The sequence below is a fragment of the Osmerus eperlanus genome, chromosome 26, assembly GCF_963692335.1.
Source record: "Osmerus eperlanus chromosome 26, fOsmEpe2.1, whole genome shotgun sequence".
In the NCBI taxonomy this organism is placed as follows: domain Eukaryota; kingdom Metazoa; phylum Chordata; class Actinopteri; order Osmeriformes; family Osmeridae; genus Osmerus; species Osmerus eperlanus.
The window spans coordinates 7,423,336-7,448,878 of NC_085043.1; the positions used below are offsets into that span (position 1 = coordinate 7,423,336).

General features: G+C 50.7%; 3 protein-coding genes across 3 annotated transcripts; 1 reads left to right on the forward strand and 2 right to left on the reverse strand.

The window, feature by feature from the left end:
• Positions 1–3,158: 3,158 nt before the first annotated feature.
• map2k2a (mitogen-activated protein kinase kinase 2a) lies at positions 3,159–8,701 on the reverse strand. Its single transcript, XM_062452723.1, has 11 exons — positions 8,103–8,701; positions 7,725–7,935; positions 7,431–7,577; positions 7,236–7,313; positions 6,940–6,991; positions 6,335–6,459; positions 5,583–5,793; positions 5,351–5,415; positions 5,155–5,216; positions 4,937–4,982; positions 3,159–4,750 (listed from the first exon to the last, which is right to left on the reverse strand). The coding sequence occupies exons 1-11, from the start codon at positions 8,189–8,191 to the stop codon at positions 4,640–4,642; spliced, it is 1,197 nt and encodes a 398-aa protein (XP_062308707.1). The 5' UTR covers positions 8,192–8,701; the 3' UTR covers positions 3,159–4,639.
• Positions 8,702–9,306: 605 nt separating this feature from the next.
• Positions 9,307–17,142, reverse strand: pias4a (protein inhibitor of activated STAT, 4a). The gene is made up of 11 exons (XM_062452552.1): positions 17,004–17,142; positions 15,599–15,986; positions 15,224–15,308; positions 14,566–14,607; positions 14,148–14,238; positions 13,760–13,888; positions 13,454–13,559; positions 13,066–13,139; positions 12,797–12,957; positions 12,215–12,366; positions 9,307–12,049 (listed from the first exon to the last, which is right to left on the reverse strand). The coding sequence occupies exons 1-11, from the start codon at positions 17,028–17,030 to the stop codon at positions 11,799–11,801; spliced, it is 1,506 nt and encodes a 501-aa protein (XP_062308536.1). The 5' UTR covers positions 17,031–17,142; the 3' UTR covers positions 9,307–11,798.
• Positions 17,143–19,678: 2,536 nt separating this feature from the next.
• Positions 19,679–20,928, forward strand: foxq2 (forkhead box Q2). Its single transcript, XM_062452247.1, has 4 exons — positions 19,679–19,846; positions 19,934–20,245; positions 20,379–20,644; positions 20,778–20,928. Exons 1-4 carry the CDS (start codon positions 19,700–19,702, stop codon positions 20,926–20,928), a joined length of 876 nt encoding a protein of 291 aa, XP_062308231.1. The 5' UTR covers positions 19,679–19,699.
• The last annotated feature ends 4,615 nt before the right edge of the window (positions 20,929–25,543 follow it).

Genomic DNA, 25,543 nt, shown 5'->3' on the forward strand with positions numbered 1-25,543 from the left:
ACTCCCCCTCTCCTCTCTCCACAGACAGCAGAAAGAGAGAGAGGGGAAGGAAAGAGTGAAAGACAAGAGAAAAATACCAGAAAGAAAGCAGTATATCGCATAAACATTAGCAAGGAGAGAAAGATAGACAGAGAAAGAGAGAGTGGGTATAGTTAGAGAGCTCTTACCAGCTGGCCAGCAGCAGTTCTCCAGAACCCCTGTCAGGCTGCCCTGCCTGCCTGCTTTGGAGTCTCTGTGCCTGGGCAGCTATCTACCTCAGGCCCCTGCCTCGGCCCTGGAACTCCAGTTGCAGCCTGGTCTCTCAGGCAAGCCCTAGCCTGATCCCTCTGCCAGCCACCTCCTCCCCCCTCCTCTATTTTCAGCCCACCGTTCCGGCAGCCCTTCTTCCACTCTGATTGGCCTGACAGCAGCTCACTCACCACACCTCCTTGCTGGGATTGGCTGGAGGCTGTTCTTTTTCCTGTATGGCCGCAGGCAAGGCACTCTGGGAAGTGGAGTCCTCAGATGCTATTTGACCTGGTTCTCAGCCCCTGCTGCGAACTACAGTTCCCATGTGTCTGCTGTCTGGCCACCTCTTCCATCCTGCTCCAACGTAGAATTACACACTACAGTGTGTTGCTAGCAGGATGCCAGGTATTAAAAGTACAGACGAGCTATCAAACAGAGCTGTGCTCGGGGAGAAAAGAACACACAAGCAGCACTGTCACACACACACACACAGACACACACACACACCACCACCACTCTGTCTTATGAACACACATGTACGGCACACACACATATTTAAACACTCGCATCCCTGACCTATATATTAAGACTCATTCCTGTTCTGACCAATTTCAAACTGTCTGAAAGGACAGACCAACACAACAGATCGGTCTGGAAGCTTCCCAGCTACTTCCCGTCCCCCGGCTCGTCTGAGAGGAGATGACACGACCTCGAAAAGTTGCCGCCGTTGCGTGCCATCACACCTTGTCCTAAAGAATTATTTTTGGTCGTTCCTTCCTCTCGCCCTGAGTCCCCCTCCCCTCTAGACACCACCACCCCCCCCTTCTCTTAAGTGCTTCCACCTGCCTAGAAAGTTGACGTCTCAAACACATCAAATGAACTTTATCCGAGGGGGACACAGAGAGGCACCGTCAGAATCAAAGAAACAAAATCAACTTTAGCGAGACAGCGAAGAGAGAAAAAAGGAAGCATAGCTGGAGCTTGTCGAGAGACCCACTTCCACCCCCCCTCCTCCTCCTCCTCCTCCTCCCCTGCCGACCCCCCCCCCCCCCACCTACCTCCCCACCCACCCCCACCCTCTCTCCTCTCTCTGCCCCCCCTCCCTCATTCCTCCTCTCCTCCAGAGAGGCTGGGTCCGCGGGCGGTCAGGGCCCAGGGCAGAGCACCGCGGGGTGGGCTTTAACTCACCTGCGATGTCCGTGCCGCTGGTTGTTGTGAGTTAGCTCTGCTGCCCCTCTCCCTCTCTCTCTCTCTTTCTCTCGAGCTGTCGTACAACGCAGAGCCCCGTATGCGCTAGCCAGGCAGCAGCAGATCAACTCTATTCCCTTCCTGGTTTCTGGAGGGCAAAGAGGTCCCTCCCTTTCTCTCTCTCTCTCTCCCTCTCCCTCTCCCTCTCTCCCTCTCTCTCTTAAAGAAACAGCATTCCCCCTCTCCCTCGCCTGTCTGCCTCTCGTCTCTGGGGGATTACAGGGAAGCACATATTTCTGTGTGATATCAGATGTTGACTGTTTGTTGTTATTGTAGTTCAACTACATGTAACATATACTGTATATATATAAAAAAACTTGCATCTGATATGGCTTAGTGAGTGGGCGCTTCATTTCCTGGTTGCTAATCTGAGAATGAATGTTCATCTGTGCTCAGTAACACACACTCAGATTAAGCGGTCATGATCAGATTAAGCTGCAACTCTTGTCTTATTCTGCTCACCCTTTTCTCTGTCACCCCCCCCCCCCTCTCTCTTCTCTTTCTTGGTAGAGTTACACCCACCCTTCCCTCACCGCCTGAGGTCATTGCGTCCCACCCAAGAAACAAGTCTTGGCACATTCCAAAACGCAGGGTCTGCCAGCATCGCCCCCCTCCACCCTCTCCCTCTTCTTCTCCTCTCTTAACACACCTGTTTCCCAGGTGGGACAACAGGAAGTGCTTTATCTCACATTTAAGTTGTGTCACATGGCCACTCGCCATCAACTCACGTGATCGGCCAGCCACTCACTATCAACTCACGCGATTGGCCAGCCACTCACTATTGACACACGCGATTGGCCAACCACTCACCGACACACCGAATTGGCCAACGCCCACCACATTGTGACCTCAATGAGGTGAGACTCTCATGTAACTAGCTGCCTGACTGCATATATACATATTTCAAACCCGTCATCATTTGTAGACCTGGATGGGGTAGACAGCCAGCCACAGGAAGTGAACAGACAACCAGACAGGAAGTGCATAGACCTCAGACTGTGGTTAGCTGGCGTGTGTGTGCAGTGTGGAGACAGGAAGAGGCAGTTACACACACACCACCTAGAGGTTGCAGGTCGGCGTTACATAAAATTAAAAAATCATAAATATTGTACTTAATTTTTTTATTAACTGTACAGAAAGATAATAGTATAAAGGGGACATTCTAGAGATACATTTACAAAAAAATACAATAGAAACTCCAAACGTCCTTAATTTAGCGTAACTCCAACTTCATAAAAAAAAAAAACTTTCCTCAAGTTAGTAACGATCATAAAAACTCTTAATTAACACGTCTCTCTCCTAACAGACCAAATGATGTCATTCATGTTTATGAGCACGTAGACTTACAGTCCAATATAATCCTAACCCTAGACAACTCCTGCCCAATCCCAACTCCTCTGCCCCAACAACCCCCCCGCCCCCACATACCCCACCGCCCTCACAACAATTTAAAGCTTAAGGGACTTTACTGGATTATTCTTCCAACGTTATTAAGTGTTATACAACCTTTTATAACCTTATAAACATACACAAAACATCATAAAAGTTCTGAGGCACCCATGCTTGCCCCAGTTGTCCAAGGCTTGACCCAGGTCTTTGTCTGACTGGAAAACAATCGGACACACGATCACGTTGCATGTGTGTAATGTTCAATATGGGCCACACAAAACCAGTCAAATATATACATTCACAAATCAGATTTATTTCCTTTTTTTTTTTTGTACATGACCGTATCCAACACTTTTTCATGTTATAATAAAATGACCTCTCCCTTATTACTTTTCATAAATCAAAAACAGAACTTTTTTTCTTAATTAAGACTGCAAAATAGTACTTCCATCCTCTGTATATATCATTCAAACACATAGGAGACCAGTGAATTCAATGGGGGGGGGGGGGATTCAATACCCCAATACTCTCTACATGCATCCATCCATCCACCCTCTCTCCCTCCCTCCCTTACAGTTCCCTCAGGTTGGTCGGTTACACTAGAGATTAGCCAATCAGCACATGTTCCTCAGGAGGACTGGTGGGATGCATGTTAGGAGAGTTCCGATAGGTCCAGGGGTTGGCTGGAGGGGGGCAGCTCAGATAGGCCCCTCGCAGATTAAAGAGTAGTATCGCTGACTCAAGAGAGCTGAACAAGTGAACATGATTCAGAGAGCTGAACAGGTGAACATGATTCAGAGAGCTGAACAGGTGAACATGATTCAGCACTGCAGAGGGAAACTGGTCAGAGGGACCTGACCACAAACAGGTTGAGTAGCCAATGTGATTTCAGACATTTGGTTAAACTGACAAATGGTTCAGGCATTCGTTTAAATAAACAGTTAAAGTAAATAATGACATGGTATTAAAGTGTTCTTAGGCATAAACACAGAGGAAAGGGTTATTGTAGCCATGGTACACCGGCATCCTTGTAACCAAGGACAACACGCATTCAAGCTCTCCCTTGCGTGTCTCCATGGCAGCGGACAGAGCACGCCCACCGCAGGGTAACCATGGAAACCAGGGGCCCATACAATCAGAACCGCCAATCGGCCCTCTCGAGATAAGATCCTCTCACTGGCGCGCCCCTGTCAGTTAGCATATCTCATTCACAACCATCCTACAGTAGTCATGACAACCCTCTTTGGTTCACCCCCTACCAACCCCCGCCCCTCCTCTCTCCCCCCTCCTCGGGTCTAACGCCTCCCCCATTAATACAGGGGTTTAAGAGGGCAGGGGAGGGTCGCCAGGCAACAACCCATGGCAACCCTTACCTACATGGGAAGTCCCCCTCCTTACCTAGAAGAGTGGTAGGAGAGGAGGAGGAGGAGAAGGGAAGGAGGTGGAGTGGGGCAGGAAGAAGGGAAGGAGGTGAAGGAGGAGGGGAGGAGGCAGGAAGAAGAGGAGGAGGGGGTGAGTTGAGGTGTCGGATATAGAATAGGATCATGTGATCTGCCAGTGAACCATGAGGGTTAAAAATACTTAGACTTTACCAGGAAACCTTTTACTAAGCTGGACTGAAGCAGAACAGGAACGTGTGTGTGTGTGTGTGTGTGTGCGCTGCAGCTGATCATAGAAAAAGATAGGACACTCTGCTTTGCATGTGTGTGTGCGTTGCGTGGGTGTGTGTGTGTGAGTTGCGTGCGTGCGCTGCAGCAGTTCAGAGAAGGGCAGGTCACTCTGCGTTGCGTGTGGGGGTGCTGGGCTGGTTGAGCCCCATGGTTTTACACATCCAGCCTGCAAAGTCCACCTCCTCCACCTCAGCCCTCTTGATGAAGGTGTGGCTCTGGAGGACACAGAGGATCACAGTTAGACATCCTCACTCACTGAACAGTTTTAGTCGACTGGCAAGTTAACCAGTTAGCAAGTTAAACAGTCAGACAGCTAGCAAGTTAACCAGTCAGATGGACAGCCAGGAAGTCAACTAGCAGGTTAATCAGCCAGCCATTCATCTTTCCAGTTTGTTACTCACCATTAGCATCTTCAGGTCAGCTCTCTCTGCTGGGTTCTTGATCAGACTGCAAACAAGAGACTAGAATTAGCATCCTAGCTAACAAATATCAACACACCAGCTAACAACTTAACAACGTAGCATCCTAGCTAACAAGTTAACATACCTGCTACTAATAATACAAGTTAGCATCCCAACTAAACAAACAGAACTATTACAAACAAAGATGGCCGCCTCACCATTTAGTCACAAACTCTTGGAAGTCTGAGGTGAAGACTCCAAGGGGCAGCTTGGGCGGGGGCTGAGGAAAAATGAGTAGGGAGAGGAAGAAAAGGACAAGTAAGAGGAGGAAGAGGACAACCATTTAGCATTAGCACGCAGTCATCTCAGGAGACAGAGTGACAGCTGTCAGGTGGTTGAATCGGCAGTTCTGACCTCGTTGACGATGTAGTCGAGCAGTTCAAAGATGGCCATGGCCGGTCGGCTGTCCACACCGTGGCCTGGGAGAGAGGGAGGAGATGGAGGAGAGGAGGGAGGGTGGAGAGGAAGAAGAGAGAGGGCTTAGCTAAAACAGCAGACATGTGAAGCTAACAGTCATAACCTAGTCACAAACTAGCTTTTAAACAACAAAACAAGGTTTGGGTATTTGTTTCGCTCCTCAGCTCACCGCTGACTGGCCGTCCGGGCGGTCTGGGCCGGGTGGAGTTATGCGTGTCGCCCTCGGCCCCGTCCAGAACGGGCCGTCCGAAGATAGCCTCCAGCTCCTTGGCGTCAGGCGGCGGGATGGGGTAGCGACCCAGGGCCAGCTCCACCAGGGAGAGGCCCATGCTCCACACGTCAGACTGGACAGAGTAGTGGGTCCCCTGCAGCCTCTCCGGCTGTCAGGCACAAAACAAACACACACACACACACACAGGTCACATCCAGGCAGGGCTCGCTCTACTGCCAGGCCTCCTCCTCCCCCTAGCTCCTCTTCCTCCCTCTCCTCTCCCCCCCACTCACCCATCCTTTCCCTTCCCACTATCTCTCGCTCCCTCCCCCCTGCAGGGAGACCAGACTGGCTGCATCACCACACCCTCTCCAAGTGCCCGCTTGAATCCTCTCCCTTCCAACTCTCTCCCTCCTCCCCCCCCTCCTACAGCCTCCTTTTTTCCCCTCCCTCCTCGCCTCTCCCCCCTCCAGGTGCCCGCCTGGCGGTGCCAACCTTCTCCTGGGCACGGCCCTTGACAGCTGGTATGGACGGGGGGGACGGAGAGAGGGGAGGGACGAGGGGCAGGCTGGGAGGAGGGAGGGGGGGGGGGAGAGAAGTCAGACCATCGATGGAGGAGGGTTAGAGAGGGGAAGGGATGCAGGAAAGGAGGGAGGGAAAGAGAGGGAAGAGGAGGAGGGGAAGGAAGGCAGGAAGGAGGGCTGTCTCACCGACATGTAGGAGCGAGTGCCAACAAAGGAGTTGGCCATGGAGTCGATGAGCTGGCCGCTCACGCCGAAGTCGCACAGCTTGATCTCCCCGCGAGAGTTCACCAGGATGTTGGAGGGCTTGACGTCTGAGACATACGGAGCACAGGTCAGAGAGAGGAGAGGAGGGAGGGAGAGGGGGGAGAGTATGAGAGGGATGGGAGGAGAGGGAGAAGGAGAGAGTGAAGAAGAGAGCGTGAAGGAGAGAAAGAGAGAGAGAAGAAGAGAAAGAGAGAGAGACAGAACAAGAGAAAGAGAAGAACAAGAGAAGCGGAGACAGAGAAATAGAGAAAGAAACAGATAGGGAGGGAAGGAGGGTGTGGCCACTGCTGTATAACAACATTTGAGAGGGTGTAATTATGGGCTGGCCTCACAGGCAAGGCAGTCTGCCCCTTCTCCTGTGGCCTGGGCACTTGAGTGAACAAACACACACACAAACACACAACAGCAGAGCCCCAGTAAACCCTAAGGTAGGATGTCTTGGCCTCATCTCCCTCCCTCCCTCCCACACACACACACACACAGACAGACAGACGGTAACACACACACACACACACACTAGGGTTCACCTCTGTGCATGATTTGGTGCTTCTCCCTCAGGTAGGCCAGTCCTCTCAGCACCTGCACACACACACACACACACAGACACAGTGAGACCACACACACAGTAACATAAGACACGAGTGTTCTGGAGGATGCATGTTCTGTAGAACACACGCGTGTTCTAGAATATAAGAAAGCTGCGTTCTAGGGTGAGCCGAGCGTTCTAGAGTGTCCTAGGGGCTAAGACACAGCGGCGTTCTAGAGAGTTCCTGGGAGATGAGACCCGTGCTCTCGAGTGTAAGACAGAAGTGTGGATCCTCACAGCTATGCTGACTTTGCCCAGAATCTCCTCTGGGATTCTTCTGGCCTCCTTTAGCACCTGATCCAACGAGCCTCCGTCCTGTAGAGGACACACACGCGCGTGCACACACACACACTTTAGGACTGGACTAAACAAAAACGAAATCACCTGTGTGTGTGTGTGTGTGTGTGTGTGCGTGTGGTGTGGGTCTCTCACCATGTGCTCCATACAGATGCTGATCTCTCCGTCGCTGTAGAAGGCTCCATAGAACCCCACGATGTAGGGAGAGTTGCACTCGTGAAGCACCTGCAGCTCTCTGATGATCTGGTTCCTGATGGCCGGCTTGATCTCCAGGTGGATCAACTGGCGGAGGAGGAGATTCAGAGAAGATGGCCCAGTGCAATAACCCCCCCCCCCATCTCTGCTACCAGACACAGTGCCAACAAGAACAACTCTACCGAGATTGAAGGTGTTCGTACAGGTTGTCAAATCTGGGGCGTGGAGTCTCACCTTGCGTGCCATGACAAGCCTGGACGGTTTGTGGCGGACCTTGTTGACCACGCCCCCGTTCCCCGCGCCCAGCTCGCAGATGGGGTGGAAGTCGTCGTCCTTCAGCTCTCCCACCTGGGCCTTCTGGGTGAGGAAGGCCTCCAGTCTCTTCCTCTGCTGTTCGTCCAGGTCCAGTTCACCTAGCTTCTTCTGGAGGGCCTCCAGGTTTGCCCTGAGAGGGGAGGGGGTGAGAGAGAGAGAGAGAGATATGAAGTTACGGGCGTCTTTGTTCTCCTTCTACACTCGTACAAGTTGTACACACTTTAAATGGCGAGAGTTCGGTTAAAGCTACACGGCTACAGATCCAGCAACCGGACCGGTAGGACTTCAGCTACTCACTCGGCTGCGGCATCGATTGTAGTGGAGGTGGCCTGTCCTTCACCGATGGGAGTGATGTTGAGGGGAACGGGTCTTCTCTTCGGGGCCATGGCTAGGAAGGGTCCGTAGGTCTGGCTGTTTGTAGGATTTCCCGATACAAATCAGCGCGGTGAGGTGATCTTAGAAACTCACTCTGAAATAGCCGTGACGGAGGTGTCTGACGCTGGGAGAAGCTTACTTTACGAGCATGTCATTCAGCTGTTTAAATGGATCATATCCCGACTAGCAGGGCACATCAGACAGTTCAAATTTGATGAAAGATTATCAACGGCAACACCCCTTGCCACGCATTGCCGTTGATATCTTTTGGCAGGCTAGCTAACGTTAGCCACTTGCTGGCTAACTGCTCCAAGAAAATCGTGAGATGCGTTCGTTAGAAGAACGTCTTTAATGCGACAGCCTTCTCGACAAATGCAGCTTTGGTAGTTGGCGGATCTGCCCCGCACACCGACACGGTGGTCCCTCCGTAGAATTAGGGGTTGTACAGGCGTACGGTTCCCGGTGTTGTGTTGGGGTGTGTAGCTCAGATGAAGGAGGAATTTAGGTCTGGCACTACAATTCAGGAAGCAGCCACGACTTCAAACACTCGCGAGAGTTTGTTTGATAATTAAATAATACAACCATCAAGTTACCTATCGCGGTATTCTGTCAGACGGAACAATACATGGACTGCGCCCTCATGTGGTACATTAAGAGAATTACCTGTGCAGGTGTGAACTTTCCATTAAACAAACATAATTTGAACATGATCTCTAAAACTTCGTTCTGTTTAATAAAGATGGCACACAAAACATGCGTTTTTAAAAATGTGTTTAATTAATTCCACACGTCAATAACAGGTGTTAGAATACGATCATTTAGAATTGTACAGTTTTTTCATAACATAAGACATGGGAGCCAGTCTTATCTACAGTCTTTGACGCGGCTCGTTCAATGAAGGGCTTCTCCGAGTAGAGACAAGAGACAACCATGTCCCATTGACCCCAATCTGTAGTACAGGACTCTACATCCCTCTCCTCGACCCCCCTCCCTCCCCATCCCTTCAGTCCCACAGAGACATAATGCAGCTTCAATGCCGCCACCAGGCCCCGCCCCCCCCCCCCCCGACCTCTACCGTGCACCTCCGCCTCGAGGAAACTTGGAAGCAATTCAAAGCTTAATAAAATATTATTTTAAATTTTATTGTCTTTTAATATGAACATATAAAAAAGACACAAACCAAAAAGAAAACAAAAAAAACATTTACATCTTGGATTGCAAGCCTCTGTCCATTCTACCTTAAGCATTATTACAAGAAGGGATGTCACACTACCACAACCTCACTACATACGGTCCTCACCTTTGACCTTGCAACTTCAGACCCCTGAACTCAATCCATCTGGCTCAGATCCACAGGAACCAGCTCAACATTAACTTTCTTAAAATTGGGAAAATTCAGGTTGGGTGCATGGGGGGGGGGGGGGGGGGGGGGGGGGGAACAGTAATGCTGTGTGAAAGTACATACTTGGAAACGAAGAGGAGAATCTGGTTCAAGTGTGTGTTTGGCTAGAAATAGGAAGGTGGCAATTCTATCAGAGGCAGGTAGATATGTCACTTGGGTTTACAGAGTACCCGAGCGACCAGCCTCCTGAGGCTTTGAAAGACATTCTTATTGGTTCAGGACGTTCTGCTGCGCTACTCGACCCATCTGCACGTCCGTCTGCAAACTCGAGATTTCAAGAGAAACACCAAAGACACAATTACCCTGACGACACCCCGAAACCTTCAGAGCTCAAAAGCTCCCGTTCTCACCTTGAAAAGAAAAATCGTCAACCATCTGTTGAGGTACAGTTCTGGGGGGATTCGAGTTTACAGAAGGAAGTAGTCGGAGAGGAGCCCGGCAGATCTGATTCGTCGGTCTTAACGAGACAGCAGATCTGATTCGGCGGTCTTAACGAGACAGAAAGTGGCCATCTGCAGCTTCTCTCATCTCAGAATTCGAACACTCAAAACCAAACTAACCGTCAGCCAGGAAAACGACAACAGCGATGCTCGCAACGAATGAATAAAGCAAAAGGAAGAGAAGTTGTTAATAAATACGAGAGCGAGATCCAGTCAGTCATCTCACGCTGTGACCCCCCCCCCCCTTCCTGTAGTCCTCTACAGAGAACTACAACACAGCATCAACACCCCATAAACAACATAAAACTACAAAACACCACTTCCTGTTTCGTACTTCCTGTGTAGACCAGCTCAACAAGCCAAACGGTGACGCAGGATCCAGCCTCCACAACCTAAAAACTTCAAAATAAAACGGCAGCCAAACCTGCCCATCTCAGCTCTGACTGCGCTCCAGATTGGAGGGGGGTCTCTCCCAACAAGCCTGGCTTCTGGAACCATCCGCAACATTGGAACCGGTTGTTTCCTTGAATCCATATTCAAATCATTCCTCTGTCGTCAGAGACGAGAGCTGGGGCCAAAACACTCACAGCAAACTAAAAAGGAGGATGGAAGGAGGTTTAAAAGGGAGGACAAGCAACTAGTCTTTCTCCTCAGATGGGGGTATCGGGAAGGGCGGGGCTTAAGAGATGGGTTAGTGACGGGGATCAGGCCAGCACCGCCGACTAGAGATCTGTGTGGTACCGGCCAAGGAACCAGTACCTGCTCCCCCCCCCTCCCCCCCCGCCCAGTTCTGAGTCTCTGGGCAAACGAGGACTACGGGAGCAGATGAAAATAAATGAAAATCACTTCACAATGTCTGCCTGCCTGTCTTTCTGACCAAGGTCATCTGTCGAGTGCCAGGATGTAATGTGGCACACACACACACACACAGCCTAAGGAGATGGCGTGAAGTGATAGCACAAGAAAGATCATTATAACATCATCATCATCTAGTCTCTCCAGTGTTGACTTAGCTAAATAAAAACTACTTTTCCCGTGACCCCCTTCTCTCCACCCGGGTGTCAGCTACACTGTGGTCAGGTCTGCTGCGATTGGCTGAGGTAGGTTGTCATTTGACTAATGAAGATGGGGTTGAGCTGGGGAATAAACCAAACAACCCCCCCCCCCCCCGCCCCCCCAGATGCCCTGCTTAAAATGCTTCATCTTCAATCAGAAACACACCAGGACCACAGGAGAAGGGGGGTGGAGGGGGGACGGGGGTATTTGCATCAAGTCCCATAAAAGTCAGCAAAAAAAAAAAGAAAAAGAATTCTTCATGTTCCTTCCTGGTTGTTGTGGGTGCCTGACCTGTTGACCTCATGACTGAATGAAGGAGGTGGCCTCCCCCACACACTCGGCCATCGCTTGCAAATCCCGACAGGCGTCAAGAAAGGAGGGAGACGAGGACAGGAAGTGGTCTGGGGCCTGGACAGGAAGTGGTCTGGGGCCTGGAGGTCTCAGGGTGGAGGAGGAGGAGGGTGATCTGCTCAATAGTCTTTAAGATGCGTATAGTGTTGAAGGGGGCGAGGGTGGGCCATAAGTGTGTGTGTGTGTGTATGTCAATCTGGGCGTGCAGTATGTCCCTCTCGGAGAGGTGTGTGTGTGTGTGTGTGTGGGGGGGGCAGGGGGGACAAATTGATTCCTCTCCTCGGGTCTATCATAACCCCCCCCCCCTGCCCCTCCTTTCCCCTCCCTCTCCCTCTTGCGCCATCAGTCCGTGTCCATCCAGCCAGCCAATCAGTAGGCCGTGACCAGATCCTTGTCGTAGTCATAGCGACCTCGTTTGGGCTGGGGGCTGTCGGCGCTGTCCTCCGTGTCCTCGCTGTCGGCGCCGCCCCCTTCCTCCTCAGACGACGAATCCAGCGTCAGATCCACCACGGCTCCTCCCCCGGCCCCTGACCCCGCCCCCGTGGACCCCGCCCCCCCGGACTTCCCCGTCTGACTGGTGCTGCTGTGGGCAGGGGAGTGGCCGTTGGCCTCTGGAACACCTGGGGGGAGGGAGAGGGGGAGAGAGGGGACAGTGGAGGAGGAGAAGAAAGGTAGAGAGGAGATCGAACGGTCACAATCATAGAGAAATCCTTCATTCCACCCTCCCCCTCATCCCTCATCCCCCCCCCCCCCCCCCCCCATCCTCCCACTCCCCCCAGACGTACAGATGTCCACCACGGGGTAATCTGGTGTGTTGCTGCTCTCTCTGTCCCGGTCCCTCTCCTTCTCGTCTCTGATTGGTCGCCACGAGCCGTCAGTCAAGTACTCGATCTCCTCTATGTCCTCGGGAGTCTCTTTCAGGATCTCGGACAGAAGACTGTCACACACACACACAAATACACACAGTGAGACAAGCTGACATATTTGTCCTTCAAGGACACACTACTGAATTCATTTACACGCTGTAACACCACAGTAACATGAAGATAAGATTGTGTCCGACGAAGCCGGCTGAGGCAGAGGAACAGACACGGGACCACAAGCACCAACACTGATCTCCTCTGCATGTTCTAACAGACTCCAGAACATTCTACTGACTGTACATCCTGGGAGATGCAGGCTGAAGGTGCTCTGATTAGAATTCCTTGAGAATGACGTGCGTGTGTGTGTGTGTGTGTGTGTGTGTGGGGGGGGGGGGGTCTGGCATTGCTGGAGAAAGACAGACAGGCCCTGGCACGCACATACCTGCGCGTGGGTGTACGCATGTGTGAGGAGACATTCGTGAGGATTGTGTGTGTGTGTCCTACCCGTCGATGGTGAGCAGTTCGAAGGGGGCGGGCTTGTCGCACACGGGACAGGTCCACGTGGGCTTCTTCTCGTTCATCTGCAGGAAGAAGACGGCGTCGAAGCACTGCAGGTGGGCGCAGGTCAGCACCCTGCAGGGCACGCCCAGGCGCATCTTCACCAGCTGGGAGGGAGGAGGGGAAGGGGTCAGTTACCTGGGTTTCAACAGTCAACTGCAGACCTGGTGTCACACTTCACATGACCCTGAGAGGACTGGACGGACAGCAGTTACCGGGCAGATTAGGGACACTCTGAGGCCTGTGGTGGCAATCTCACTCTCTGGGTCGAAGCGGAGCTTGTCCTGAACTGTAGACACACACACGCACGAGCACACACACAGGAAGGTGAACCACCATGACACTTTACCTCCCAACACGGGAAGAGAGGAGAAACTCAGGAGAGGAGGGCGAGAGAGGGAGAGAGAGGAGAGAGAGAGGGAGAGGAAAGAGGGAGAGGAGAGAGAGGGAGAGGAGAGAGAGGAGAGAGAAGGGGAGAGAGAGGAGAGAGGGAGAGGAGAGAGAGGAGAGAGAAGGGGAGAGAGAGGAGAGAGGGAGAGGAGAGAGAAGGGGAGAGAGAGGAGAGAGGGAGAGGAGAGAGAGGTGGGAAGAGAGAGTACTCACTGCGTTCGCGGCAGCGCTGGGCTGTCTCCACGGAGCACAGTTTGAGCTGGCTGAAGAGCTCTGCTGAGGTGAACACTCTGACCAGGTACACCGCTACCGAGTACCTCTGGGAGGGGAGGAGGAGAGACAGTCATTTAGCCCTGCAGTAGTCTAGTAGCAGCCAGTCAACAGCGAAGCAAATGCAGCCAGCCAGTCGACCAACTGGCACAGTCAGTCAGTCAGTCAGCCAGCCAGCAAACAAGCCAGCCCGCCAGCAGCATTAACATGGACACTGCGGGTAAAAGCACACTTGGTGAAAGGCCTCACCTTGCCGAAGTTGCCCCACGTGACGGTGATTCTGTTGGTGGCGGTGGAGAGGTGGAGCCAGGGCGTGACGTTGACGGGGCGGCAGGGCCGACGAGGCTCCACGCCGGGCTTGTTAGACGGGTAGTAACCCTGGAGAGGGGGAAAATGCAGAGAGAAAGATGATCCATCAGGTTAGGATGAAGAGCACTGATACCAGTATCCCTGCCTCCAGACGGGTGGGTGTGATGTCATCAACGTGCGCCCCAGGTTCCAAATCAGGTACCCCTCAGGTATCCTACAGATAAATGTTCTCCTCCTCCTCCCCCACCTCTCTCTCCCCCTCCCCCCCTTCCCTCCCTCCAGACATACGTACTGGTACATGACAGTAGGACTGGTTAGACATACGTACCGGTACATGACAGTAGGACTGGTTCACCTTGACGGCGATGTTTGGAGGATACTGATCTTCCTGCAGACCATTGGAGTCTGTGTAACAGATTCTGGAGAAGACAGGAATCAGGGTTATCATTGGTGCACGCCGGAAGAACCCGTCACCTCTAAGCCTATTAGACGTCACCCAAATGGCCCTCCGGCCTCTGACTGGCTGGCTGAGGTGTCTGTCATTCAGTGTAGCCTGGGAAACGGGCACTGGCAGCTCACTCCTATTTTAGATGCCGTGTTCTGCTGCAATTCTGAAAAACAGCTTTGGGTCCTGTGTGTGCGGCATGCAGTGCCGAGAAATAGTTTGCGAGTGTCATGCTGTGCGTGATCTGAAGTGTGGGTATGATGGTGTGTGTGTGTGTGTGTGTGAACTTCAGGTGACTCACCTGAGTACAACCTGGATTGATTTGATTCCAGGACGAAGCTCGCTGGGCAGGAGAGAGAAAAGAGGTTGTTTGAGCGTAGTCCCTGAACATCCTGTTAACTTTCTTCCTACAACATGTTTAACTACCTGTTTCCGTCATGCTACAGCCTGTTTAAATACCTGTTTCTATCATGCTACAGCCTGTTTAACTACCTGTTTCTATCATGCTTCAGCCTGTTTAAATACCTGTTTCTATCATGCTACAGCCTGTTTAACTACCCGTTTCTATCATGCTGCAGCCTATTTAACTACCTGTTTCTATCATGCTACAGCCTATTTAACTACCTGTTTCTATCATGCTACAGCCTGTTTAACTACCTGTTTCTATCATGCTACAGCCTGATTAACTACCTGTTTCTATCATGCTACAGCCTGTTTAACTACCTGTTTCTATCATGCTACAGCCTGTTTAACTACCTGTTTCCTTCATAGTTACACCCTGTTTACTACCTGTACGAAAGTCTCCTCCACCTGTCATCATCCACACACACCAGTCATCCAAACTGTCTCCTACAACTGTACACAACCTTGAGCATGGGGCCCATTCAAAGCAGTGGAGAGGTCTTCTTCTGTGGTTCATCGGAATGGCGTGTTCTAAAGGAAGCCCCTCCCCTGCTCACCTGGAGGTGCGGACCTGCTCCACCTGGCTCTGCGTCAGCTCAAAGACACACTGGCTGTCCTGCAGCTTCTCGTTGTTCTGGGCAACTGGAGAGAACGGGAGAGAAGCAGAGCAGAGGAGAGTCACATGACCAGACGACCACATGTCAGATGACCAGAATATATACACACAATATACACACATATACACACAATATATGCCACATAAGGAGAGGTATGGTAAATACTTAGTCACTGAGTAAAATCGACAAAATAAATGTCTTGGAAACTATCACATAGCAACAAGAGCATTAGAAACAGCCACACAAGCATTCTGGAAACCTGACTATACTATAGCTAGCCTGTGAGACAGTGACTGTGTGTGTGTAGGTCCCGACCCAGCTCTGTGGGGTGCAGCAGGGTCTCCATGGTCTGGTAGAAGGGCAGAGACACCAGCTTGACCTCGGGCACAGGCGTGGGGGAGGCCTTTGCCAGGCCACCATTGAGGTAGTCAGCGCCCTGAGAGCTGGCGGTGGGGGAGGAGCTTAGCGACGAGTACGCCACCGGGACCCCTCCCTCCGGGCGGCGGGCCGCCAGCCAACCGGACGCCTTTGGGAAGCGTGACTCATACAGCTGGCGGATGTTCTTGAGGAGCTCGGGGCTGTACTCGGTCTGGACCAGACGCAGGGCCCGGCCCACCAGGTCCTGCTTCAGGCCACTCTTGCTGCGCCCCATGGAGGCCAGCAGGGTCTGGAGGTCTGACACCCGGAAACTCTTCACCATGTTCTACAGGAGGAGAGGATAGGGAGGAGGAAGAGAGGGGGGAGAGACCGATGGGGAGAGGGGGTGAAAGGAGAGATGAGGGGGTGAAAAGAGAGGAGAGATGGGAAGGGGGGGAGAGGTGTGGGAGGCAGAATGAGACAGAAAAAGAGAGAATGCGTTACTGAAAAGAGGAAGGGACAGCTGGGTTGATATTGGTTCGAGAATCCAGAGCTGGTTTCTTCTGAGCTGCGTTCAAAACATCAAATAAACACCGTGTCCGTACAGAAAACGATGCTAGATATGGCTTACTGTCAGACTTCAATCATGCTATTCGGTCAGACATCAGTACATGGCGGTTCTACTGTCCACGCTGGCTTTTGGCTGTTCTAGAATCCAACAACCCTGTGCTCCAGAGGCATACACTAAAACCGGCTCGGTTTCCACTGCTAACCGAATCTAGAGACTCTAGTGGAGGCGCATGAATGCCACATTTTACAGCACCAAAATCAAATGTTTTGCTAAAAAAAAATTACACACCATACAATCCACCTATTTGATGTAATTAATGGCTTAAACTGAACTGAAGAGATCCGAGCCGTACATGTATCTATCCGGAACGGCGGAAAAGCGCGAGGCTGTCTTCCACTTTGACAAGGGGGTAGCTTTTGTTGTCATGCCTCACTAGTGTAAATACGTCTATTTGAAAGGTTGACGATTGGGGCGAGCAGTCAGAATCGCTTGTATTGTTCAAATAAAGCGTGGATTGATAGTGCTTCACGCCAACTCCCTACTGGTGAATGTTTTCGTAGTCTCATCATTCATTTTTCTGCGTCTCTTATGCTTATAGCCAGCATGCTAGAGACGCGCACTTACAGCCCGAGCCGACCCGTCTCCCTACAGCGCATTTGTAACAATATCGACACTAAACCATTGTTTACAGTACTGAAACAAAGCCCTCCATGTTTCCCCTGACCAACCGACACCGTTCCCTTCCCAAAGCATTCCTCTCCCAACCACCCGAGCGAGGGGAGCTGTACTTGCCATCGCTTCCACCAGTTCGGCCGCCATCTTCGTACAGCAGCCCCGCGAGAGCCAGAGCCGAAGGCAAGTACTTCACCAATGAGAGGCAGCGGAGTCGCTAGTCGACGGTTCTCAGCCGCCAATCAGAACGCGGCCTGGACATGAGCCTGGGGGAGAAAGCTCTGAGTAGGCGTGACAAAGGTTTTTTAAAGTGACAGTCCAACTTTTAAAAAATACTAAGAGACAGGCGTACCCCCTACGGTAGGCCTCGGTGTCAGGAATAAGCAAAAAGTGTTAAAGTATTTGAACATTTACATACACTTAGTTTAATAGTGTTGCGCTTAGTCGGAAGTACACAGTGAAAACGGTTCAAATTGTGCAGCCGAGAAAAGCCCGCTGTGATCCTAGGACATGGACACATGGCCCATTCAATTCCCGTCCGAGCGAAATATTCCACTTCGCGATTTACATACATCCATTGCTTATCGAATAAATGCTTTGTCTATTTTTAACAAGAAATAAAAAGAACCACAGGTAGCCAAATTATACACCGTAATCACAAACACAATGGGCCGGAACCGGCCGTTGTAGAGGAGATTGACATTAGGTTGTCAATGTCACAATGTAATGCACTGATGGATTGGAAAACAAGAACACATCGGATCAAATCGGTTGCTCGTTGGGCAAAGGAGATCCACATTCGTCTAGCAAAGATCAATTTCTGGTTTTTAAAAGTTATTCATTTGTTATGAAGGATAGGCATTGATGCATAAAATCAGTTGACCCGCTAATTACACAGTAATATGATAACATAATTTCTCCAGTCGATTCTATCCTATTCCATAATTCAAATATTAGACTACTAGACATACATATACCAAAACGTAACCACAAACAAATGCAGGCCCCAGTCAATGATGGTCTCCACATTCGAATCCTGAAAAACTTATTGGGTTTGTGTTTTATAATTATTTTGAGGCACTATGTGGTAGGTTACTATAGAGATCACTGAGATGTGATTACTTTGCGATGTACCTTGTAAATACAGACTGTTCCTTGTTTCTTATCACAGAGATAGCCTACAGTAGAACAATGCACTACTCATTCTTGATATTCCGCTGTACTTTCTGTATGCATTGTTGGATAAAGCGTCTGCTAAATTAATAACATGTAGGCTAATATAATCTAACCCGGGACGATAAAGTCTAACATGTCAACTGATTAAGGAGATGCATGCTGGACACGTCGGAACTGGAACCCCAGGCTGTTACCGTCATACCAGACCTGCATGTGTCTCTAAGTGACAATAGCGGACAACAGGGCCTAAAAAAAAAAAGAAGTGCTGACCGGACTGCGTTCCGACTCTGATCCCAGCAGATGACAACTTTAGAAGTTCTGGTGTTTGGTCACATGGGGGCGCTGTAGTCCACGGTTGGTAAACTCCATTCTCCTTCCTGACAGTACTTGAATATACCAGACAGTGTGTGTCCTCTCACAGTCCACCAGCATTCATGAACATGGAACTACTTAGGACATTATACATCATTAATGCATATTTATTTGTCGTCTTTTCCAAACCTGTAAAAGACACTACAGGAAACATAAGGTTGAAGGCGTTCTGAGAAGTTAGAAAATTAGACAGGTTAGAATGAATAGCATAGAATACAAAATAACATAGTAGAACACATCATAGCAGGACAGAGTAGAGTAAAGTAGAATAGAATAGAATGCTACAGAACAGACAGTCCCATTGTTTGGGAACTGTGCGATAACGCTCAAAAAGAAAATAACTCTTGTTTTACTTGTACCACCATTGTCTATTATCTACTAAACCGAAATATTTGAGCTCTTAGTCAAGGTCACTCCCTGAGTTTTGTACCAGCCAGTCAGTACCAGCCAGCCAGCACCAGCCAGTCAGATCCAGGCAGCACCAGTCAGGCAGAACCAGTCAGCCAGCCCCAGCCCTGCGCAATCGCGAGGACCAGGAATTCAGGGCTTGCAGTTGGATGCTTCCACGGACATGTTGATTCGTTCATTATGCCAGTTTAGAAGCATGTATGTGAGAAAGCTGTAGGCCCCAGAGCATCCCCCATAACCCCCTCACCCCCGGCCCCCCTGCCCCCGGCCCCCAAAGAGGATCACCACACCCAGCGGCCCTCGGAGACGGCACCACCATCCTCGACCCTCGGAACACCATGCTCTACTAAATCTGACTGTTTAATCTCCCGTAATTACACAGATTTGCTTAAGGTAATAAAAAATAATCTCAGTGGATGGGACCCCCTGGCTGGCCTTGTCCTCTCCCCCCGCCGCAGGCCTCTCTGGGAGGGCTGCTTAAATAGGGACATCCTCCGCTTCTCCGGAGCACTGCTCGAGTCCAAGGTCTGAAGGAGGGAGCTGAGGAGAGGCAGGTACCAGAGGGAGACCAGAGCGAAGCCAAAGAGAGACCAGAGAGACACCGGAGAGACCAGAGAGTAGAGCTGTGCAGTGAGAGTGTGCAGAGCTCTTACAAGACCTGCAGTCTTTCACGGTGTAAGACTCAAACCGAGACTCGCTGTGAAGAAACCAACGATAGCCTCTTATCTTGTCTCACGAGGGCATCGGACTCTGCCCCTGCCTGAAGGGATCTCCGCCTGTCCGGAGAAGAAGGGGGTCAACCGATCAGTATCTGTCCCAGAGGAAGAAGAGGTCTGTAGGCTTCAGCTCCAGGGGAGACCATGGAGGAGGGCAGCTCCTGCAGCAGGAGCAGGGAGAGACTGGGGTTGAGATTCACCATTGACTACCTGCTCTACAACAAGGGGGACAAGCAGGGGACCAGAGATTACTCTGAGAGCCCTATTGACAAGAAGAAGCAGATGGAGGAGGTATGGGAGGAGGAGATAGAGGAGAAAGAGGAGATGGATGAGAAGGTAAAGATAGAGGAGGAGGTGGAAGAGAAGGAGGTGGAGAAGGTAGAGGAGAAGGAGGAGGGGGAGGAGGAGAAGAAGGAGGAGGTGCTAAGTCCACGGGACTCCTCAGACCGAGAATGGAGGAGCCCCAAATGCCAGGGGGTGGAGCTTGAGAGTTCAGACCAGGAGAACCAGGAAGTGGAGGTGCCCGAGGAAGAGAATCAGAACAACAAAGGGAGCCTGGAGGAGGACAAACCCGTCCATTCCTACATTGCTCTCATCTCCATGGCGATCCTGTCATCCTTGGAGAAGAAGCTTCTACTGTGTGATATCTACCAGTGGATCATGGACCATTATCCCTACTTCAAGAGCAAGGTTGGTCTCCTCTCAATTCGCATTTACATTTGACATTTTGCTCAACGAGCTGACTCGTTTATCCAAAGCGACATGCAAACAGTGCATGTAAAAAAGTACAGCAGGAAATAAAGGATCTGTTCCCCTCCTCCAGGACAAGAACTGGAGGAACAGCGTCCGCCACAACCTCTCCCTGAACGAGTGCTTCATGAAAGCCGGCCGCAGCGACAACGGGAAGGGGCACTTCTGGGCCGTCCACCCCTCCAACTACCGTGACTTCTCCAACGGGGACTACCACCGCCGCCGAGCGCGAAGGAGGATCCGCAGGATGGGGGCCCAGCCCCCCTATGCCCCCTTAGGCACCCCCGGACCCTACTGCTCCCCCCTCCCCCGGCTCCGGGGCGCTGGGGGGCCCTGCTGGTGCTGCCCTCCTCCAGCCCCCCTCCTCCCCCTGTCCTGCCTTCCCCCTTGGGTGTACTGGTGCTGGGCTGGGCTGCAGAAGAGGAGGCCCCCCGGGCTCTTCGCCCCCATCCTCCAGGCCCCCATCCTCCAGGCCCCCACCCTCCAGGCCCCCATCCTCCAGGCTCCCCATCCTCCAGGCCCCCATCCTCCAGGCCCCCATCCTCCAGGCCCCCATCCTCCAGGCCCCCATCCTCCAGGCCCCCATCCAGTTTGGCCCCCATCCAGTTTGGCTGAGGGGTTGATGGTAAATAAAGAGGTGAATGAGAGGAAAAGAGGTGGAAATTAACGAAAGAAGAGAGAAGAGGATGAGAGGATGAGAGGAGGAGATGAGGAGAGGAGGAGAGGAGGAGAGGAGGAGAGGAGGAGAGGAGAAAAGGATGAGGACAGGAAGAAAGGATAAGAGGATGAGAGAACTTTGTAAATCCCGACAGACGATGGGCAGGGTGGACATGATCAAAAGTGTCTGGTAAATGAAGGCATTAGGAAAAGTGAATACATGCTTGATACCAAAGTTGAGATGTTATGGGTGGTTTCATGTTTTTGAGTAAACGTTACACTCTGATATAGACATGCACTGATACACTGTTTAAATTTGATGCTGCTGTAAATAGGTTGTAATCATATTGTATTTATTTCTATACTATGTATCATGACTTGTGACTTAATAAAATAAAAAAATTAAACAACCAACCATTTTCTTCATAGTCTAAAGGATGTTACACACCATCAGAACATCCCTTAACAGTCTGTTTGTGTTTGTGTGCGTGTGTCTGCCTCAGTATGTGTGTGTATGCATGCCTATGTGTGTGTGTGTGGGGTGTGTGTGCATGTGTGTGTCTTCCTTAGCATGTGGGTGTGTGTGTGTGTGCCTCGGAGGGTGTTGGAGCAAGAAGGCGAGGCCCCCCCTAGGAAAGCTGTGCCCCTCCCACTCCCCCACGTAGGGGTAACAACACAGATAATCCCACCAATCCCAAGAAGTTTCGGAAAATAGGCAGATTATCACACAGTGTAATCTGCAACCTCTCCCGCAGGGAGGAACGACCATGGGGGGCCCAGCGAGGGAGGAGAGGAGAGGAGGGGGAGATAAGGATAGGAGAGGAAAGGAGGGGTTGATGGAGGGAGTAGAGGAGAGGAGGGGCGATGTGGAAGAAGGGAGGAGAGGAGGATGTCAGGAGAGAGGTGAAGAGTGGATGTTACCAGAGTCCGCACAATGATTACCACACAGACTTGACCAGTTTAACTATGATAAAACAACAAAAACTCAAATGTCACAAACGATGTTTGAGCTATCCAAGTTTTTGGGAATGGGGAAAAAAGTTCAATCATAACTTCATCTATGTGTAAACGTCTTGTATAAAACATATAAATTATATATGTGAGACACCGTTGGGAAATATCTTCATACAAAGCTCTGTAATCTCAGGGTGAAAAACCTAAACAACAAACGATTTAACCGTCCTAAAAAATGTCAATTATGACCTGTCAGACAATTATGACCTGTCAGTCAATTATGACCTGTCAGTCAATTATGAGTTGTCAGTCAATCCATCAATAGTTTGGATGATTCCTTTCTGCTTGACATTTCCATTGAGGGTGTGTGTGTGCATGTGTATGTGTGTGTGTGTGCATGGAGGAGTGTGTGTGTATGTTGGTGTGTATGTTTGTCTCAGTTGATCTGGGAGCAGAGCTCCAGCAGTTATTGAGCAACTGAATAAAACAAATATTTGACAAGCAATTAGATTACAGAAAGAAACTAGAGATTTGCTAGTTCGGGGGGGGGGGGGTGAAGGTAAAACAGGTCTCCAAGGTTATTTTAAACTTGAATCTTTTTCTTTCTTTTTTAGCATGGATACAAATCCACCCGATTAATTTGTTTTATTCCACAAATCTCCCTATTCATTATGGGTAAACTAATTGGGGCGCTAATTTGTTTAATTCCCATGAATTGCTCTCTGCATCAAATCCTCTTCATTTTGCCAGCTTTAAGGCTTTAATTCTCTTGCATGTGCTTAGCGCATGCTGCTTGGAAGTAGGGCTTTAAACAGGTTGCCTTCACCATACACAGACACACACACACGCACACACACAGACACACACACACACAGACACACACACACACACACACACTCATCTATTTCTTAAAACAGCCTAAAAAATGTAACAGCTGCCAAAAATGTTAGAATCAAAAGAAGAACAACTTGCACACGCACGCACACCAATACACACACACACATACAAACAAATGCACATACACACAACATTTGGAGTGTTTTAAGTGCATGAGTTTTAAGCCGCTGACACACACACACCACACACACATACAGGTTTGAGTGTTTTTTATCTGCTTATTCTAATAAGATGTACGGCGGGGTGCGGTGGGGGTGCGGTGGTGGTGGTGGGGGTGCGGTGGGGGTGTGGGGGGGGGGAGTGCGGTGGTGGTGGTGGGGGGTCTGGATTAAAGCACAGTCCTCGCCCCTTGATGCACCAGAGAGTGATCTAAGAGGATCACGCCCGCTGTGACGCTGACAGAAACATTCTGGCCACGGCTCTGAGACCAGCTCCTAGTTCTCCCACGTGTGTGTGTGGAAGTGTGTGTGTGTGGAGGGGTGTGTGTGTGTGTGGAGGGGTGTGTGTGTGTGTGGAGGGGTGTGTGTGTGTGTGGAGGGGTGTGTGGGTGTCCTAAGCTGCTCTCCCAGACCAACCAGATCATCTTGATTGAGTGTGTGGTCCACTAGGCCAATGTTGACAAAACACTGACAGCAGATAGGTGTAGTTCAGTGGTAGCCCAAAGAGATATACCGTACAGGGGGATTTGAACCTGCAATCTTTTGATCCGCAGTCAAAGAAAAAAGTGAGATAGGTATGTGTCAGTGGTATAAGAGCATTCGACAGCAGATCAAGGGGATCCAGGTTCCCCTATAGCTTTGGATAGAATATCTGCTGAACTAAACAAAATTAGTATTACATTACTACATTCATGTAAGAGACTTTTAACACTGACAAATATCGGATCTTTGTCAGAGCAGCTTTTTATCCCAAAGCAAAGGTTTTTATCCAAAGCAACATACAGAGAATTGAACCTGCACCTTTAGATTTGCAATCAAATGCACTGTGATTAGGAAGAAAACGCACTTTTTGTGACATTAGCCGACAGTTGTTCTGAAATCAGCTGCCTTCTTCAGTCGTGTCTGCGGAACAATAGCGGTGTGCCTGCATCAAAGCCTTCATAATGGCCAATCGATCGTCATGAGTGCGAGGCGCTATTCAGCTATTCTTACTGTTAAACCATAGCGCCCGGCCAGAGAGCAGCGCAGCCATCTTTGAAGAAATTTTTTATTGCCTTCTCTTTTCATCTGCATCTGTCAACCCTTAGGTCGGCTGTTTGATCTCCCCTCACATCCCTCTCATTCCCCGTTTTTCTCTCTCTCAGACTCTCCTTCACCCCCCGCCTCTCTCTCTCTCTCTCTCTCTCTCTCTCTCTCTCTCTCTCTCTCTCTCTCTCTCTCTCTCTCTCTCTCTCTCTCTCTCTCTCTCTCTCTCTCTCTCTCTCTCTCTCTCTCTCTCTCTCTCTCTCTCTCTCTCTCTCTCTCTCTCTCTCTCTCTCTCTCTCTCTCTCTCTCTCTCTCTCTCTCTGTCTCTCCTCAGCAACTCTCTCCCCGGGGTCGCGTTGACCTGTTGATTGACAGCTGGGCTCAGACATATGGTAGGACGAGGCATCGACCGGTGTTCCCGGGAGACCAGGCAGACCAAGAGATTTTTTTTTCTCTCTGTCGGAGCAGCGTTGAGTGGGAGTACCAGGAGGGAGAAGGCGATAAGAGAGGTGTTTGCGCTCGCTGCGTAAAACGTAGGCCTCCCATCCCCCCACTAGATGGCGCACGTCGCCTGAAAACGCGCCTCTCTTGTTTTGACCACCCGCTAGAACAAGTCCACACGCTGGGCTGCTGAATCCTCGACCTCACCGTTATTTTGTTTGTTTGTTTGTTTTCAACGCAGCGGTAGCTAGAAGCTCCAGCTTGAATATCACGTTTATCTCAGCACGGCAGGCAAATACAATCCCGCGATGAGACCAGTTTAACTGCATCAGATGCGCCAAACAGATACTAATGTCCTGTACGAAACACGAGCGTCTCCGGAGACCCCCCCGCCCCTTCTTACAGAGGATCATATTGCTTACACATGTCACCCCCAATTCTACTGACAGCAGCGCTATGGCTTACGCCATGATTGTGGTTATCCCTTGTCCATGTGTGTGGTTGCTGGACAGAGTTGTGTTACTGTAAGCTGCTAGACTATGTGTGTAGTGTGTGTGTGAGAGATAGAGAGAGTGTGAGTGTGATAGAGAGTGTGTGTGGTAGGCACGTGTAAGCCCAATAAAGGCTACCTCACCAAGCAGCAAAGATGTGATGCTCTTCCTGTTGTGTGTGTGAGTGTGTGTGTGTGAGAGTGTGTGCGAAAGTCCAGTGCACCATCCCTTTCTGGGTACCCAGGGGAGTGACGTTGCCATGGGCACGGTTCTCTGGTCAGGCCGGCAGTGATCCCCGCTGACCCTTGTCGGTGACCTTTGACCCGGAGGCCATTGCCAGGGTCAAGAGGTCAGCAATGGCCAGAGGGTAGCGAGAGCACTCACACGATTGGAACTCTTGACTCTCCTCCCTCTATCTCTCTTCCTCCTCTTCCTTCTTCTCACCCTCCTCTCTCGATCTCTCTCACCTTCCCCCCTCCCCGCTGCTACCTCCCCCCTCTCCTCCCTCACCTCCACCTCACCCTCAGTACGGACGAGAAGGAGGGGGGAAGGTGAGGGATGCTCCATCCCCTTATACACTCTTTGTCGGGAATGATGACCAAGTCATGGGCACT